The 19617-nt window shown below is 44.5% G+C and overlaps 1 protein-coding gene across 1 annotated transcript in view; it reads right to left on the bottom strand.

The window, feature by feature from the left end:
• Window positions 1-3365: 3365 nt before the first annotated feature.
• The window catches only part of LOC119953406 (cytochrome c oxidase assembly factor 8), a 22029-nt gene continuing 5777 nt past the window's right edge, over window positions 3366-19617 (bottom strand). Inside the window, exons 2-5 of the mRNA XM_038777663.1 lie at window positions 19210-19407; window positions 17527-17590; window positions 4136-4226; window positions 3366-3625 (exon numbers count right to left, since the gene is read on the bottom strand). Of these exons, the coding sequence (XP_038633591.1) occupies window positions 3526-3625; window positions 4136-4226; window positions 17527-17581 (246 nt within the window). The 5' untranslated portion in view covers window positions 17582-17590; window positions 19210-19407 and the 3' untranslated portion in view covers window positions 3366-3525. The remainder of the gene's footprint in view (window positions 3626-4135; window positions 4227-17526; window positions 17591-19209; window positions 19408-19617) is intronic.

The following is a 19617-nucleotide window of genomic DNA, read 5'->3' as shown; positions in this document are numbered from 1 at the left end:
GTTTCGTAGGAATTATGGTGTTGAAGGCTGAGCTGTAGTTGATAAATAGGAGTCTGACATAAGTGTCTTTGTTATCTAGGTGTTCCAGGGTAGAGTGCAGGGCCATGGAGATGGCGTCTGCTGTGGACCTGTTCCAGCGGTAGGCAAACTGTAGCAGATCAAGGCAATCCGGGAGGCTGGAGTTACTTCGTGCCATGACTAACCTTTCGAAGCATTTCATGATGATGGATGTCAGAGCCATTGGACGATAGTCATTAAGGTATGCTGCTTGACTTTTTTTGGTACAGGGATGATGGTCATCTTCTTGAAGCAGATAGGGACCTCAGATTGTTGTAAAGAGGTTGAAGATGTCTGCGAATACCCCCGCCAGCTGATCCGCGCAAGATCTGAGTGCTCGTACAGGTACCCCATCCGGGCCAGTGGCTTTCCGTGAGTTGATCTTCGAGAAGGCTGCTCTGACGTCTGCAGTGGTGATCTCAGATACAAGTTCATCCACGGCTTCTGGGGTGGAGGGCTCGCTCTCGCTGACCTCTTGCTCAAAGCGGGCATAGAATGCGTTGAGCTCATCAGGGAGGGGTGCGTTGGAGCCAACGATTTTACATGCCTTCATCTTGTAGCCCGTTATGTCTTGCAGACCTTGCCATGGACGGCGGGGATCCGTATGGCTAGCCTGGGACTTGAGCTTGGTCCGGTACTGTCTTTTGGCATCTTTGATGGATTTCTTTAGATCATATCTGGCTTTCTTGTAGAGGTCAGGGTCACCTGACTTGAGCATCTCAGACCTAGACTTCAGCAAGCAGTGGATATCCCTGTTCATCCAGGGTTTCCGGTTGGGAAACACACAGATTTGCTTCTTTGGCACACAGTCTTCTACATACTTACTAATGAAGTCAGTTACTGTAGTGGCATACTCGTTCAGACTGGTCGCAGAGTTTTTAAATACTGACCAGTCCACTGACTCTAAGCAGTCCCGTAGGAGATCATCCGATTCCTCAAACCAACAATGCACAACTTTCTTTGACGGATTTTCCAGCTTTAGTTTCTGCTTATAAGCCGGGAGCAGGAGCACAGCCTTATGGTCAGATTTGCCAAAATGTGGGTGGGCGATAGAGTGGTAGGCATGTTTGATATTTGTTTAGCAGTGGTATAGGATGTTTGGGCCTCTGGTGGAACAGGTGACGTGTTGGTAGTAACTTGGCAGTATGCTCTTGAGCTTGGTCTGATTGAAGTCCCCAGCTACAATGAACAAGGCCTCAGGATGTTTCGTTTCAAGCCTATTTGTGGTGGTGAATATTTCGTCCAGTGCGATTTTCTCATTTGCATGGGGTGGGATGTAAACTGCCGTCAGGATAATGGAGCTGAACTCCCGCGGAAGGTAGAAGGGGCGGCATTTTAGTGTCAGGTATTCTACGTCCGGGGAGCAGAAACGCACCGGTGTTGCTACACCTAGGCACCAGAAGGTGTTGATTAGGAGGCATACCCCACCTACCCTTGCCTTGCCTTTCCGGAGGCCGCCGTACGGTCCATTTGGTGGATTGAAAAGCCCTCTGGTTGTAGGGCACAGTCCGGTGAAGCAGGAGTGAGCCATGTCTCCGTGAAACAGAGCACACAGCAGTCCCTTAGTTCTCTTTGAAAAGTGAGTCTGGCTTTAAGTTCGTCTAGCTTGTTTTCTAGAGATTGGACATTAGCTAGGAGTAAGCTAGGCAGAGGGGCTTTGGGACCGCGTTGTTTCACTCTCACCTGCAGCCCTGCACGTTTTCCATGTTTCCTGGAGTGACTGCTTCTTTTCAGCCTGGGAAACTGAGAAGGGAAACTGGCCCTCTGAGTTTCTAAGGAAACTAAGATTGAAACTGAGATTGCATTTCCAGGGAGATTGAACCTGTTTGAAAGCATATAAAAGGAACATACGTATATATTAAAAAACCATAAAACATATAACAAGAACACAGATGAGGATTCCAATGGCACAGTATAAGCAGGTTGAAGAGAGGCCCAGAAGCTGAGAATAAGCAAATAGATAGTTGCTGTAACTGCTTCTGCTACTTTAAGATAACACTGGTAGATCTACAACATCCAGACCAAGTTGAGGAGGTTCTACAGAGTGCCATTTTTGGTGGAGACTGTGCCCATGGAACTCGGGTTGGTTGTGTGCTGCTTTTGGCAGGTGTACGGCTAGCATCTAGAAGAAGAGTTGAAATTCTTTGTGAGGAAGACAGAGTTTTGAAAGACTCTTGATTTAGATTGATGACCTATATGCTGAATGGACTGCTGAGCCAATTGGTAAAATTTGCCCGATTGTGTCTGCCATTTAATGCGCAATTTATAGTTTATAATCTACCACAATTTGCCTGTTAATTCAGGTTGATTATGGGTATTAGGTATGGGGGGTTAGCTAAGATAGTATTTAGTATTTGCTCTATTACATCATAAAAATTATTCTGTTTGAAAATTGTGGAATCTGGCGTTTTTATTCTTTTCGTAAATAATTGGTGTTTCTCTTCCTTAAAGGTTACTGTAAGAAGTCTTACACCAGGTTAAAGTCCAATAGGTTTGTTTCAAATCAGTAGCTTTCGGAGCACTGCTCCTTCCTCAGGTGAATTCCTCATTCACCCGAGGAAGGAGCAGTGCTCCGAAAGCTAGTGATTCGAAACAGACCTATTGGACATTAACCTGGTGTTGTAATACTTCTAACTGTGCTCACCCCACTCCAACATCACTACATCATGGCGTAAAGGTTACTGGACATCATAACATGGCAGAAAATTGATTTTCACCCATTTTTTGTTAAAGAAGAATTTCTGGTTACTGTAATTCATTTCAGGGTTCCCACATGATAAAACTTATGTGATCACTTATCATACCATTGGAAGCTGTTGAACATACGAACAAGGAGCAAGATTGGTCATTCAGCCCTTGTGCCTGCTTCACCATTGATCAAGATCATGGCAGATCTGATAGTAACCTCAAATCTGCATCCTGCCTAACTTCCCCCCCCCCCTCCGATAACCTATCATCCTCTTGCTTACCAAGAATCTATCCACCCCTGCCTTTAAAAGATTCAAAGACTCTGCTTCCACCACCTTTTCTGGAAGTGTTCCAAAGACTCTCAACCCTCTGAGTGAAAATGTTTCGTCACATCGCCATTTTAAATGGGCGACCCCTGATTTTTAAATAGTGACCCCTGATTCCAGATTCTCCCACAAGAGGAAACATCCTCTCCTCATCGACCCTGTCAAGACCCCTCAGGATCTTATATGTTTCAATTAAGTCACCCCTTACTCCTCTACTGGTCTGTAGTTTGTCACCTTCTGTCTCCCTTTTAAATAAATATAAAGGTTGAAACAAAAATATATACACAAGTCAAACTCAGAAAAGACATTATATTTTAATAACAATTCTGTATATGATACATTTACTGTGCAATGCTAAAGTTAAAGTTTAACTTAAATAGCACAATGGCAAAATTAGATTCCAACTCTAAGCATTTAAGTCCAAATAGACTGTTTACAGGATCCGGGATCTTCATCATCTGACTTCCTTCCTCCATCTCAGTTTTCTCCAGGCACTCTGCAGCACTGCTCGACCCATTAACCATGTGATAGTAAAATTACGTTTGTACCATTCCCTGATTAAAGGAATAAAGAAAAAATTACTCACTCATTAGACAACATTCATCATGTTACAATGTTATACTTAGTTTAGTCAGAGGAGGAATACAATTTTGAACAATCCTTTCTGCCTTGTAGCACTTATAACCTGCCGACAGTTAAAATGAAGAACTTTGAACAGAATCTCAAACTTTAAAATCTATTTTATTAGCCTCTGTTTATTTTCATATGATTATCGTTCACCTCACTACAATTTACTTTTGGTGGAAGAGAAGAAGAAATGGGTTTCTGCATCCTGGGTTTCGAGTCATCGGACTCGAAACGTTAGCTCTTTTCTTTCCCTACAGATGCTGCCAGACCTGCTGAGATTTTCCAGCATTGTCCCTTCCATCTCAGATTCCAGCATCCGCAGTAATTTGCTTTTATTATATTTTAATAGTCTATTACTCTCACAATTTATTCTTATCCCTCTTCATAAACTCAATCCAGCAATTACATATTTAAAAATAATCAGTAGGGTTACTTACTTATTGTAGTTCACATGCTTTTTGTAGTTTGTGTCAAGGAACGACTTATAAAATTCAGCCATCTCTTCCGCACTCAAAGTGTTTTTTCTCCCTGAAAATTTAAAATGACCAATTAAATTCATAAGTACTATCCAGTATGCAAGGTTTCATGGTAAGCTGTTATGAAACTTAACTGCCTCGATGAGTAAAAAGCATCCCGCAGACATTTAGCAATTAATAGTAGAACCGCACTCCAGTTATCATTTATTCTTAGCTGATCATTTTATTAAATACAAGCAAAGATATACAAAAGATAACTGATTCAATTCACACTATTCAATTTTTGTCTAATTAGTCAATTCATTAAAATCATTCTCAGCAGTTGCATTTCAAAGCTGCTGAGTTCTTACAATTTTCTTCTCACATTACTAATAAGGAAGATAAGCTCTCGTTTATTTTTGCTAAGAAACACTTTGAGACAGGTTTATTATTTGTAAGTGATCAAATCAGAAACACAATTATTTGAAAAAGATAAATATATATCCAGGGGCTGGTTTAGCACAGTGGGCTAAACAGCTGGCTTGTAAGGCAGAACGAGGTCAACAGCGCAGGTTCAATTCCCGTATCGGCCTCCCTGAGCAGGCGCCGGAATGTGGCAAATAGGAGCTTTTCACAGTAACTTCATTGAAGCCTACTTGTGACAATAAGTGATTATTATTATTACATATATTCATGTATAAGGATAAGAGTGGATGGCTCCAGTAGTACAGCTTGCACAGGCATGATAAAACACAGGACACCGAGCCCCATTTCTGACTCTACGTTCTATCACACTGGTGCAATACAATGCAAATTAGAGATTTAAATATTGCTGGAAAATTAAACAGTTATCTGTTCTGTAAAATTTATACTTAGACTGAAGCGTCCCAATGGGAAAATAATAATTTGGTAACTGCTAAATCTAATGGACTGGATTCTCCATTGGCGGGATCCTCCACTTCGCTGGCAGCGCACTCACGCCCGCGGATTTACCAATGGTGTGGGGGTGCCCATAATGGGAATCCCCATTGACCAGCTGCCGGGACAGAGGAACCCACTGCCAACGGGGGCATGCCGCACCAGAAAACCGGTGCGGCGAGACGGAGAATCGCGCCCCATGTATTTAACATTTTCAGCTTGATGAAAAATATTCTGAGTTAGTGACAAGTCAATTTAAATGGTATACTTCTATCCCCCCATCCCCATAGATGCCTCTTAAAAAGATAATCCATTTCAGTTCTTTGAGCCCTGGAGTTCCAATATACTATCCCACTGACGATAAAACAATCATTGGTGTCTGGAATTCCCAACTGATGCGCTAACAACACAAGTGCTAGGTGGAGACACAACATTACTCCACAGGGAGGAAGCGCAGAATATAATCACAGAGGATCACCCAAGGACACTCTTGCACACCTCCTAGTGGCTAGCTGCAGAATATCACTTGAAAAAGATTTTGCCGGGTGGATTGCTGGTGGGAACTCAAGAAAGGAAATGGGATAACATAAATTTGTGGATGGCCAACTTTTCAATGTTATACAAAGTTACCAGTGTTTGTTACCAGAGAGCAAAACAATTCTTGGTATTGGAGTTAGTGCAGTCCAAACACACATATATGAGCAAAATGGGTTACTGCATATCCAACCTCTTGTATTAGTAATACGTATTAGTCCCTAACATATTTTCCACTAACAGTTGTTACTGACCAAGTTAGGCCCCAATGGTTATACCAGAAATGCATGAACTGGGTTTGCAATTGAACAATCTGCATGAATTAAAATAATCTGCATGTGACTAGAAAATATAACATTTACAAATGCAATAAGAAATAGATATGGAGGCAGCATGGTGGCGCAGTGGTTAGTGCTGCAGCCTCACAGCGCCGAGGTCCCAGGTTCGATCCTGGCTCTTGGTCATTGTCCGTGTTGAGTTTGCATTCTCCCTGTGTTTGCATGGGTTTCGCTCCCACAATCCAAAACATGTGCAGGGGAGGTGAATTGGCTACGCTAAATTGCCCCTTAATTAGAAAAAATGAATTGGGGACTCTAAAATTAAAAAAAAAGAAATAGATATGGATTCTTTGTCCATCAGTCACTCGACCCAGACACTTATCGCACTTTACCTTTTGTGGTATCATTAACAGTCACTTGGTAGTACAGAACCTAAAGACTGCTGAAAAAAAGTAATGCAGTCGAAGATTTTCACCGTGCACTCATCAGAACAGATGCATCAATGCCAACATTTCAAAGGGACAATAATTTATACTGCATGAGAAAAGCGGTGCGGATTGGTTGACAAATCGGTTCTGATTGGTCAAGACGTTGCCATGGTGAATGCGCCAAGGAGCTATTATCCTCCTGCTTCTGTTTATTCAAAAAAGATGCCATGACTGGACATTATTTATGTCTGCAGAGGACAGGACCCTGCATTTGAATATATGTTACTTCCAGCAAGCATAAGTAAGCTAGAAAATGCAGGATTGTTCACAAAATTCTGCACAATCGTGGAATCACAAATGACGTTTGACATTATATTCTGAATTTTTTGAGTCATTCCATCAAAACAGGTTTCTCATGGAAACAGACAAAAATATTAGTGAGAGCTGGCCCTAGATGGGATCTCGTGGCAGCACAATCTACTTGGACATACAAATTTAATAAATTTAATAGTGTCATTAAAGCAGAATTCAACTGCGCAAGCTGCTAAACTCGCACGGTTAATTAATATAGATTCAGAACATGGCGGCCTGTCTAGATTGTCATGATATCCTGATGAGGTGCAAATATCTGTGGCTTCCTTGAGCAGCACATTACTGAATAGGCTTGCAATGTCAAACATGCACACAGACACATCATTGTTGTCATGCTGTATTTTCACATGGAAGGCTTCAAAGGGAAACCTAGGCATACATATTTGAAAATTGAACAAAGGAACTGGAATTGTCATCCTTAACAAGCGTGGCTATACTGACAAAATGCACACTGTTCTTAATTACCTGTCAAGATTCGTACCCACCACGCATGACCACACAACTCTGCTCAAAAGCAAATTATGTAAACTTTTGTTAGACTTGCCTGGGTAAAGAGTTGCCTTGTGGTGTATATATAGGATACGTTTTCATGGTTCACTATGCCCATAAATGTACAGACTGTCCAAGACACACAAAAATAATGTCCCATTATGCCCTGCCTTATCTGTGACTGGTTCTGCACAACATGAATTGTCCAATGGTTGAGTGAGTTGCTAAAACCAGTTCTGAGTGAGTATTCCACAAACACGTTGAAGGCTTCCTTCACTTTCGCAAAGGCTATTCATGACCTGCACACCGACACATCATAGCTAGCCGTGTATTGCGCATACTATGGGCCTTGACAAATTCCGGCAATAATACTGAAGACTTGTGCTTCAAAACATGCCATTCCCCTAGCAAAGCTATAACATTGGCATCTACCTAACAATATGGAAAATTGCCCAGGTATGTCCTGTACGCAAGAAACAGAACAAATCCAACCTGGCCAATTATCGTCCCATCAGTCTACTCTCAACCATCAGTAAAGTGATGGAAGGGATCATCAACATCACTATCAAACTGCATTTGCTTAGCAATAACCTGCTCACTGATGCTCAGTTTGGGTTCAGCCAGGATCCCTCAGTTCCTGACCTCATTACAGCCTTAGTTCAAACATGGACAACACAGCTGAATTGCAGAGGTGAGGTAAGTGTGACTGCCCTCAACATCAAGACAATATATGATTGAGGTTGGCATCAAGGAGCAAAACTGGAGTCAATGGGAATCGGTGAAAACCCTCCGCTGGTTGGATCATACCTGGCACAAAGGAAGATAATTGTGTTGTTGGGGGTCATTCACCTCAGTTCCATGAAATCACTGCATGGCTCCCTCAGGGCAGTTTCCTAGACCAAGCCACTTCATCAATGACCTTCCTTACATCATAAGATCTTAGGTGGGGATGTTCATTGATGATTGCACAATGTTCAGCACCATATGCCACACCTCAAATACTGAAGCAGTCCATGGCCAAATGTAACAAGACCTGGAAAACATCCAGGCTTGGACTGACAGTGGGAAGTAACATTTGCCCCACAAGTGCCAGGTAATGACCATCTTCAACAAGAGAGAATCTAACCAACATCCTTTGACATTCAATGGCATTACCATAGCTCAATCCTCCAGCAGCAAAATCCTGGGGGTTCCCATTGACCAGAAACGGAGCAGGACTAACCATGTAAAGACTCTGGTTACATGAGCAGATCAAAGGTTGGGAATCCTATGGCGTATAACTGCTTTCCTGACTCCCCCAAAGCCTGTCCACCATCTAGAACAAATAAATCAGGAGTGTGATGGAATACTCTCCGTTTGCCTGGATAAGTGCAGACTCCAACAACACTCAAGACGCTCAACACCATCCAGGACAAAGCAGCCCGCATGATTAGTACCCCTTCCACAAACATTCAAACCCTCCATCACCAACGAACAGTGGCAACAGTGTGTACCATCTTTGTCTTGTCAGCAAATTTAGTAACCATATTTTCAGTTCCTTCATCCAAATTGTTTATGTAAATTGTAAAAAAGTTGAGGCACCAAAATTGATCCCTGTGGCTCACCACTCTTCAAATCCTGCCAACCATAAAAAGATCCATTTATGACAACTCTATCTATGCTAATATGTTACCCCCTACAACATGAGCTCTCATTTTTCAATGCACTGAAAAACTCACCAAGGCTCCTTAGGCAGCACCTTCTAAACCCATGACTGCTACCGTCGAGAAGGACATGGGCCACAGATACCTGGAAGTTTCCCTCCAAGCCACTCACCATCTTAACTTGGAAATATATTGCTGTTCCATTACTGTCACTGGATCAAAATCAGGGAACTCAGTACCTAACAGCACATTTGGTGTACCTACACCTCAAGGACTGAAGCAGCAGAAGACAACTATTTTAAAAAAAAATTTAGAGTACCCAATTCATTTTTTCCAATTAAGGGACAATTTAGTGTGGTCAATCCACGTAGCCTGCACATCTTTGGGTTTTGGGGGCGAAACCCACGCAAACAAGGGGAGAATGTGCAAACTCCACACGGACAATGACCCAGAGCTGGGATCAAACCTGGGACTTCGGTGCTGTGAGGCAGCAGTGCTACTCCCTGAGCCACCGTGCTGCACAACAGCTCACCACGATAAGAGCCCTTTCTGTTTATTTCTTTTGTTCCCATTTTATTTGATTATTTTTGGTTCGTGGACCAATATTCGAATGTGCTTGGTCAGGACATTATGTTCCTTGGTTTTCTATTTTCGAGAGGAGAAACAGCATCATCGGCGCCAGGTGAATCTTAGGAACCACCTTTGGAGGAAATTGGTTTGATTGGTTGACTGGCAATCGATGTTCTGCCTGACAACAGTCAGTGACTGGTTCCAGCGTGATGCTCTTTGAGAGAACTGGGCAGAAGTGTTTAGATCTTGGAAGTGAAAGGGACAGTCTCGCTCTCTCGCTGCTGAAGTAAAGAACTGCTTTAGTGTCCTAAAAACCAGTGAATGTCTGGCAATCTATGCTGTAAATTTGCACTAATCCAAATTCTTCAGGTGAGGGATAGGGCAGGGAAGTTGGTGGTGGCCCCGGAGCTGATTAACAAGGTTTCTGAGGAGTTTTATGAGAGGTTATACAGGTCAGAGCCACCTGGGGGAGACCGTGAGATGCAGGAATTTCTAGATGGGTTGGAGTACTCGAGGCTAGGGGAGGGTGACAGGGCTACATTAGAAGAAGCAATAGTGGAGCTAGAGATAAAGGATGCAATTGGGAGGATGCAGTCGGGGAAGGTGGAAGAGGCCGGATGGGTTTCCGGTGGAATATTATTAAAAATTCAAGGATAAGCTCGCACCCCTGATGGTGGGGATGTTTGAAGAGGCGATAGGAAAGGGGGTGTTGCCACAAACCTTGGGGCAGGCATCGATTTCGCTGTTGCTAAAAAATGATAAGGTCTGACGGAGTGTGGGTCATATAGGCCCATATCACTTCTGAATGTGGACGCAAAAGTATTGGCGAAGGTACTGGCGGGTAGGCTGGATGAGTGCCTCCCGAAGGTGAGAGGTGAGGATCAGATGGGGTTCGTGAGAGGGAGGCAGCTCTTTTCGAACATTAGGAGGATTTTGAACGTCGTTATGGCACTGGCGGAAGGAAACAGAGGTGGTTGTTGCATTGGACGCCGAGAAGGCGTTTGACTGGGTAGAATGGGGGTACTTGATGGCAGTTCTGGAGCGGTTTGGGATTGGACCAAGATTTGTGAACTGGGTAAAGCTATTATATAAGGAGCCGAAGGCGAGTGTCCGCACAAACAACATCAGCTCGAGATACTTTTCTCTCCACCGTGGGACAAGGCAGGGAAGGAAGGATTACCACGTTCATATGGGATGGGAAGGTGGCCAGAGTGAGAAAGGTGCTGCTACAGAGGGGAAGCCAGGCAGGGGGTTTGGGTCTCCCGAACCTGATGTACTATTACTGGGCGGCGAATGTGGAGACGGTGCAGGGCTGGGTCAGTGGTTCAGAATGGAGGAGAGTTTGTGCAGGGTGTCGGGACTGAAAGCACTAGCAACAGCGCCGCTCCCGATAGCTCCGGGGAAATACTCAGGGAGTCCAGCAATAATAGCTTCATTGAAAATCTGGAGGCAGGTTCGCCCACACTTCGGGTTGGAGGCAGGGTCAAGGGAAATGCCGATTCGGGGGAACCACAGATTTGAGCCAGGGAGGTGGGATGGAAGTTTTTGGAAATGGGAAGAGAAGGGGATTAGGACGCTAAAAGATTTGTTTCTTAGGGGTCGGTTTGCAGGATTGAGGGAGCTGGAAGGAAAGTATGGGCTGGAGCAGGGAGAAATGTTTAGATACATGCAGGTTCGAGATTTTGCCAGGAAGGAGATACAGAGCTTCCCGGAGGAACCGGCCGCACATTGCTGGAGGAGGTGCTGACGACAAGGGGACTGGAGAAGGGGGTAGTGTCAGCAGTGTACGGAGCTATTTTGGAAGAGGATAAGGCACAACTGGAGGGGATCAAAGCAAAGGGGGAGGAAGAATTGGGAGAGGTTATAGAAGAAGGGGTCTGGTATGAGGTGCTCCGGAGAGTAAATGCCTCCACCTCATGTGCAAGGTTGGGGCAGATACAGCTGAAGGTGGTATACAGAGCACACATCACGAGGGCGAGGATGAGCCGATTCTTTGAAGGAGTAGAGGATGTGAGTGAACGTTGCAGGGAGGGCCCCGCTAATCACGTTCATATGTTTTGGTCCTGTCCAAAGCTAGGAGTACTGGAAGGAGGTTTTTAGGGTAATTTCCAAGGTGGTGCATGTGAAACTGGACCCGGGTCCCCAGGAGGCCATATTCGGGGTGTCGGACCAACCAGGGTTGGAAACGGGTGCGGAGGCAGATATTGTAGCCTTCGCCTCGTTGATTGCCCGAAGGCAGATCCTGCTGGGATGGAGAGCAGCCTCTCCACTTCGTGCCCTAGCGTGGCGGGGGGACCTGTTGGAGTACTTGACCTTTGAGAAGGTTAAGTTCAAACCGAGGGGAAGGACGGGGGGGTTCTACAAGTCATGGGCATTATTCATTATGCACTTTCAAGAACTGGATAATTTCGAACATTAGTTGGGGATGGGGGGGGGGGGGGGGGGGTTGGGGGGGAGGGGGCCTGGTGTGTATTAAGGGTGACTATGGGTAATCCCCAATTCCTTTTTGTCATTTGTTTATGTAAACAGGCGGGCTGATGTTTGAGGGTTGGTGGGAGGATGGGATAGTTGTTATGGTTATGGGGATAGACATATTTGTTGCTGATTTGTGGGCAACACGGTAGCATGGTGGTTAGCATAAATGCTTCACAGCTCCAGGGTCCCAGGTTCGATTCCCGGCTGGGTCACTGTCTGTGTGGAGTCTGCACGTCCTCCCCGTGTGTGCGTGGGTTTCCTCCGGGTGCTCCGGTTTCCTCCCACAGTCCAAAGATGTGCGGGTTAGGTGGATTGGCCATGCTAAATTGCCCGTAGTGTCCTAAAAAGTAAGGTTAAGGGGGGGGTTGTTGGGTTACGGGTAGATACGTGGGTTTGAGTAGGGTAATCATTGCTCGGCACAACATCGAGGGCCGAAGGGCCTGTTCTGTGCTGTACTGTTCTATGTTCTACGATTGTTGTTTATTGTTAGTTGGTGTAAATTCGGGGAAAAATGTGAAAAAGAGATAAAAAATTTTTTTTTTAAATTTGAACTAATCCCGAGTCTGGAGAGAAAGTAGACAAACGTGCCAGAGAAAAACCATATGAAGCCTCGAAGGAAGTCGTATCGGAATGAATGCTTGAACTTCAGAAAGGTATTAACTGGAAGCCATCCTAGTGAATTAAAGATCCTTTATTCTTTTATTTTAATTAATATTTTCTTAACCTCTTGAGGGGCAGCACGGTGGCACAGTGGCTGCCTCACGGCGTCGAGGTCCCAGGTTCGATCCCGGCTCTGGATCACTGTCTGTGTGGAGTTTGTACATTCTCCCCGTGTTTGCGTGGGTTTCACCCCCACAACTCAAAATGTGCAGGGTAGGTGGATTAGCCACGCTAAATTGCGCCTTAATTGGAAAAAATGAATTGGGTACACTAAATTTATTTTTTAAAAATATTTTCTTAATCTCTCAATCAGCCTTTCCCCTCTGTATTTTTTTTTGTGTGTGTGTGTATCAAGAGTGGGGGAAGTTAGAAAGGGGGGTTGGAAAGGGGGTATTAGATACTCAGTTACATTTTTCTGCCAGTTTAATTATAATACTGTACATAATGAAAGGTTACTTGTGCTAAGGTTACAAATCTGGTGACTGCAGTTTATTGTAGCCAAGGACTTCAGGTATTTTAATTTTTTTTTAATGTTAAAGTAGCCAATTGTTTTTCTTTCACCAATTAAGGGGCAATTTAGCCTGGCCAATCCACCTACCCTCAACTTCTTTGGGTTGTGGGGGTGAGACCCACGCAGACACAGTGTAAACTCCACATGGACAGTGACCCAGGGCCATGAGGCAGCAGTGCTAACCACTAGGGCCTCAGCTATTTTAAAATAACATCTATTTTCATTTGCATTGCGGTTCCGGGTCAAGTGGGGCTGCAATTGACCACGCACTAGCCCAGGGCGCTGTGACACCCACCAACTCCTCAAGGGCAATAGCTGGGAGAGGGGACCAAAACTGGGTGAGGGGTTTTCTCAACATACTGCATGGTTTCAAGCTCGGGCGCGCGTGGCTGCTGTAGGCTGGCGCCGTGCACACATGCGGACTCCGAACCGGAAGTGCGGGGGCCTGTATCCACAGCTAAAGCTATGAGATTTACTCAGGGTCTCTGCTAGCACCCAGCAGAGCATTGAATTAGTTCAACTTTTTAATAGGAATTTCGAGAGTAAAACCCCACCGTTTTTACGCTGGCGTGGGGACATAGTCTTATTTTGGGAGAATCCAGCCCCTAGGCTCTAAAGGCGTCAAGGGGAATGGGGAGAGCGCGGGAGAATGGCTTACAGAGAGAGGGGTTTAGAGAGAGAGGATCAGCCATGATGATGCTGAATGACGGAGATGGTTCGAAGGGCCAAATGGACGACTCCAGGGATTGTACAAGGAGGACCTGGGGGGAGAAGAGGGGGACATGAGACAGTTTTTGGACGAGCTGGAGTTTCCTCAGCTGGAGGAAATAAAGAGGCAGGCACTGGAGGAGCCCCTGGGGATGAGGTAGGTGCTAGAGAATATTAGGAGAATGAAGTCGGGGAAGGCGCCAGGGCCGGATGGATATCCAGTGAAATATTATAAGGAGTTTGCGTCAGATCTGGCACAACATCTTTTGGGGATGTTTAATGAGGTGTTGGCGAAGGGGAGCTGCCAGAGATGGTGATGCAGGCAGTGATTATGTTAATCCCCAAAAAAGGGGAAAGACCCAGTGGAATGTATGTTGTATAGGCACATATTACTGTTGAATACTGATGTGAAAATACTGGCTAAGTTGTTGGCGCCAAGTATATAATCATGAATCCATCAGGAGCCCTGGTACCAGTGGTGTCCATGGACGCGGAGAAAGCATTCAAACAGGTGGAGTGCCGGTACTTCCCGCCAACAACTTAGCCAGTATTTTCACATCAGTATTCAACAGTAATATGTACCTACACAACATACATTCCATTGGGTCTTTCCCCTTTTTTGAGGTTCTGGGACGGTTTGGGTTGGGCCGAGGTTTGTGGCCTGGGTGCGCTTGCTATATGTGGCACCAAGGGTGAGTGTGCGGACGAATTATATGAGCTCACGGAGCTTTGAACTACATAAGGGAACAAGGCAGGGGTGCCCGCTATAATCCCCCCTAAATTGGCAATCCCCGCCGTTATTGTTTGCGCTGGCCATAGAGCCGTTGGCGATGGCTCTTAGGGGGTCGGTGGAGTGGCAGGGGATTATGAGGGGACAGAGGGAGCATTGGGATTCGCTTTTTGCCAATGACCTATTGTTGTATGTTTCGGACCTGCTGGAGAGTATGGGAAGGATCACGGGCCTACTGGGAAGGTTTGGGGAGTTCTCGGGGTATAAGCTGAATGTAGGGAAATGTGAAGTGTTCCCGGTGGATGAGTTGGGACGGCGATCCAATTTAGGGGGGGGATTCCATTTAAGGTGGCTAGGGATAGGTTTAGGTATTTGGGGATTCAGGTAGCAAGGGAATGGACGATGCTCCACAAGTGGATCTTAGCGAAGCTAGTGGAGGACGCCAGGAGGATCTTCGGAGGTGGAATGCATTGCAGTTCACTTTAGCAGGGAGGGTCCAAGTGGTAAAGATGAAAGTTCGGCCAAGGTTCCTGTTTATTTATCAGACACTCCCGATCTTTATATCAAAGGCCTTTTTTCGGAAGCTGGACACGATTTTTTCGGACTTTGTATGGGCAGGGAAGGTGTCATGGGTTCGGAGGACCCTGCTACAGGGCAGAGGCAGCAAGGTGGGGGTTGGCATTGCCGAACCTGCTTCATTACTCTTGGGCGAATGTGGAAAAGGTGGGGCGAAGGTGAAATAGAGAGGGAATAGAATGGGTTAGGATGGAGGAAGAATCCTGTAAGGGGTCCAGTTTAAGGGCTATGGTGACGGCAGTGTTGCCAATGGCGCTGAGAAGGTATTTAGGGAGCCCGGTGGTGCAGTACACATTGAAGATTTTGAACCAGTTGAGGAGGCATTTTAGGATGGAAGGGATGTAGTATTAACGCCGTTGTGTGAAAATCATGGTTTTGAGCCGGGGGGTTGGATAGCATGTACAGGTGGAGGGAAGTGGGGCTGGTCAAGGTGAGGAATTTGTATTTGGAGGAAGGGTTTGCCAGTCTGGAGGAACTTAGAAAGAGGGTAGAGCTCCTGAGAGGGAGTGAGTTCAGGTACCTGCAGGTAAGCGACCTTGCATGAAAGGTTTAGGAGGAGTTCCCTAGGTTTCCGGGATACACCCTGCTGGAGAAACTGATACTTCCGGATGTGGAAGGGGCGGGTAGAATTGGAGATATATATAGGTGGCTGGGAGAGCAGGGAGGTGAGCGGGTGGTGAAGATTAAGTAAAAATGGGAAAGGGAGCTGGGAGGAGAGATCAATTGGGGAGTATGCAGTGAGGCACGCGTAGGGTAAACACGACCTCCTTGTGCGCAAAGGTGAACCTTCTACAGTTTAAATTTGTACACAGGGTACATATGACTCGGGCAAGAATGAGTGGGTTCTTCCAGGGGGTGGCAGATGAGTGTGAGATGTGTGGGATGGGGCCAGTGAATCTAGGTGGGTGTGTTCGTGGTCCTAGCAAGGATAATGGGGGAGGAGGTGGACCCGGATCCTTTGGTGGCAATATTTGGGGTTTCGGAAAAGCTGGAGCTCATGGAGAGGAGGAAGACCAATGTTGTGGTCTTCGCCTCTGATTGCCCGGCGACGAATCTTACTGGAGTGGCGGTCGGCATTGCCGCCGGGGGTAGTGGCCTGGTTGGGTGACCTGTACGACCTCCTGTGGCTGGAGAAGATAAAGTATGAGCTAAGGGGGCTCAGCAGAGGGGTTTGAGACAAGCTGGAGGATGTTCGTGACCGTGTTTGAGGAGTTGTTTGTCGCGGGGGGGGGAGTGAAAAAGGGAGAAAAATTGTACAAACTGTATAGTTGACTGTTGGAAGCATATTTTCCGGGGAGTTTATGTGCTGTAACTTTTTTGATACACATTTGTAATAAAATATACATTTTTGAAATGTCTCCACTGTATCTCTATTGATCTATCCCTTAAGCACATCTGCCAATTCACTCTACCTAGCTCTGCTTTCATGCCCTCATAATTGTCCTTATTTAAGTTTAAAACACTAGTCTTGGATGTACTCTTCTCTTGCTCAAACTGCATGTAAAATTCAGTCACATTATGATCTATGCTACCTAAGAATGTCTTCACTGAGGTTATCAATTAATCCTATCTCGTTGCACAATATGAGGTCTAGTAAGCCTGCCTTCTGCTTCACTTTACTGTCTGAACTGAATTTATAAAAAACTGAACAGGAGCACTGGGACTGCGGCGCTGAGGATCCGGGTTTGAATCCCGGCCCTGGGTCACTGTCCGTGTGGAGTTTGTACATTCTCCCCATGTCTGCGTGGGTTTCACCCCCACAATCCAAAGATCTGCAGGTTAGGTGGATTGGCCACACTAAAATTGCCCCTTAATTAGAAAAAAAACGAATTGGGTACTCTAAATTATAAAAAGAACTGAACAAGAACTACAGTAACCAGATTAAACCAGTTAGCTTATTAAACATTCAGCTCCCACAGCTGAGAGTGCATTTACCCTGTCTAAACTGCTGGAAATATAAAACTTTAGCTTGCTTACACAGTACTTTCCAGTTACTGCTAAATACAGGCTAAGATAGCTATAAGAGCAAAATCGAAGAACAAGATTAGCACATTAAACTCCCCCACTTACCAATCTCCAGGCTTGCACCCAGCTTTCTTACTGCACTCTTGTTTTGACCGTACACAACCAAATTGCAAAAGCTTGCAGGATTCAGAACATAATGTCTAACATTAGATGTGATCCCGCGATTGGACAGCATTTGCTGAACAATCGCGAGTGTGCTAATTATAGGGCAGCACGGTAGAATGGGCAGCATGGTAGCACAGTGGTTTGGCACTCCTGTATCTATCCTGATGAGTGCAAAATAAAAAGATTTGACAGAACGCCTCTTTTTTAGCAACACTAATATAATTAGGTTTGATGCCACCCTCTTCCTTCAAAGTAGAAGTTCTACATACGGGTGAAGTATTTTACAATTGGACCACATTATTTAAAAACTTTAAAGGTACCCAATTGAAATAAAAAAAGCAGTTTCCTCACCTTCCTCATCTCTTAATCCTATTCCTTTTGCCTTTAAACGAGTGTGTATGAACATCTCTTTCTCCTGGAAAGTAATGAGCAACAAGTAACACAATGCAGACAGCCATTTAGCCTAAACTTTTAGGATTCCATCCAATTTTGAAATTAACATTGACATCCCTCAGAATTACTTGCAGATCAGAAGTAAAATATTTACTGCTGAAGGCTGAAGAATCTTGACCTATGTTGTCAAGATTCTAGGTCCGAGTCAAAACATGAGCCTGAAACATTCTGCAACTTAAAAAAACACAAGCGAGGGAAACGTTAAGTGTGGGAGCCTGAAACTTGGAAGGTGGGTGATATTAGATATGATGCCCTGAGAGGGGAGTTGATTGATCCCATTATCTTATTGGTTCCTTTCAGGGTAAACCAATCAATATGAATCAGAATCCCATAGTATCTTGGGGCTGCGGGATCAGGGGTCTTGTTGGGAGCCTTGGAGACCAGGACGCCATTAGCTAACGGGAGCAGTGTTGAGGAGTTGACTGCAGCTTATTATAGTAGTTCTGCTTTAGATAATGAGCTTGGTGTTTTTGTTTTGTTTGGGGTTATGTTTACTAGAAGTAGGTTTTGGTTGTTTATGCTCGCCTTCTACTTTTCTGAATGCATATTTTGGTGTAGTAGTATCTGAGGGGCGGGAGGTTAGGGTAGTTTGGTACAAACCAGCTGTCTAAACCATTGAGCTAAACCAGCCCTGCAGATTATGGTTAAAATAGATGCAGTTTATCTGGATTTTCAAAAGGTTTTTGATAAAGTGCGCCATAATAATAAATAAGGTCAAAGAATGAGGAGTCAGTGGACAAGTGGTAAAATGGATTGCTAGCTGGCTTCAAAGCAGAAAGTAAAGGATAGATATTTAGAGTCACAGAGCGGTGTTCCAAGAATCAGTGTCGGGACCACTGCTGGTCACAATTTACATGAATGATTTGGACTTTGTCTGTGTAGAAGGGGAGTTTTGGGGACTGGTGGAATAGTCAATTCTGAGGATTTCAACAAATTACAGGAGGGCATTATTAAGCTTGAACATCGAGCATCTATGTGGGCAAATTAATTTTAACAGAGTTAAATGTGAGGTAGTGCAGGTACATCTGGCTATCCAAAAATCTATACATGCTGCAATAGCTTCATGCGCCACTCTTTTCCTGCGCTCCGAGCAATCCCTTGACCCCAGCTGGCTTGGCTCAATCTGCCTGATCTGTACTTTGAATCCAGCACGGCCTACAAGTCAGGCATACGTAACATTTTTTAAAAAGCATTATTTCTTCACTGTTATGTATTCATTTTTCAAACGTTAATAAAAATACATTTATTCACTTGATTTTATGTTTCTCCTATTAATTGAATAAGATTCTGATTTTTCTCTACAGAAACCAGCAAGATCTGAAACCCAGCACAGAGAAGGGAATAGAGGGTTACACTGATAGATTTATATCTATATTTATATGAGGAAATATAGAAGAAAGCTTGGGTAGAGCTAGCATGCACTGGTTGAGCTGCATTACCTATTTCTGTTCCGTATATCTTATGTAAATAGTACAAAGAAAGACGGGTTGTATTTTGTGCCTTACAAAAATCAGAAATTCCTGCCATTAGAGCAAAGAGTGCCTCTAATGTATGCATGAATAAACAGCTCATATTACCCACCTTGTTGAAAATTATGTTCTGATCAGTCCAAAATTTCTGATTCCAATTCTGTGTGTCTATCCTCAATTTCCTCAGCTGCTGTTTCAGTTTAGATTCATTCTTTAGTGAATAAAACTTTATAGGTCTTAGGTTTGAAAATCTATCAGGCGGGCCAACCCAGTCATGGTGCGAGTCTGCAGGAGGTTGAAAATTTGAAATCTGAAAAAAAAATCATTTCAGATTAGGTAATAAAGAATTAGCATTTTTCTTAAAATTAGAGTTAAAATAGCTCAGCCTGTAAGACCACCCATGTACAGTGCAGCCACAATACACATTTCATGAACGTTTGTCTGGAAACTGACATTCTTCCATATTTCATATTGGACACTTGAATATGTGGCTACAAGCTGATACCAGAAATGAAGAATA

Source organism: Scyliorhinus canicula, chromosome 2 (assembly GCF_902713615.1).
Source record: "Scyliorhinus canicula chromosome 2, sScyCan1.1, whole genome shotgun sequence".
Taxonomy (NCBI): Eukaryota; Metazoa; Chordata; class Chondrichthyes; order Carcharhiniformes; family Scyliorhinidae; genus Scyliorhinus; species Scyliorhinus canicula.
The sequence above is the reverse complement of the archived record's forward strand: the minus strand, read 5'-3'. Positions and strand labels throughout refer to the sequence as shown.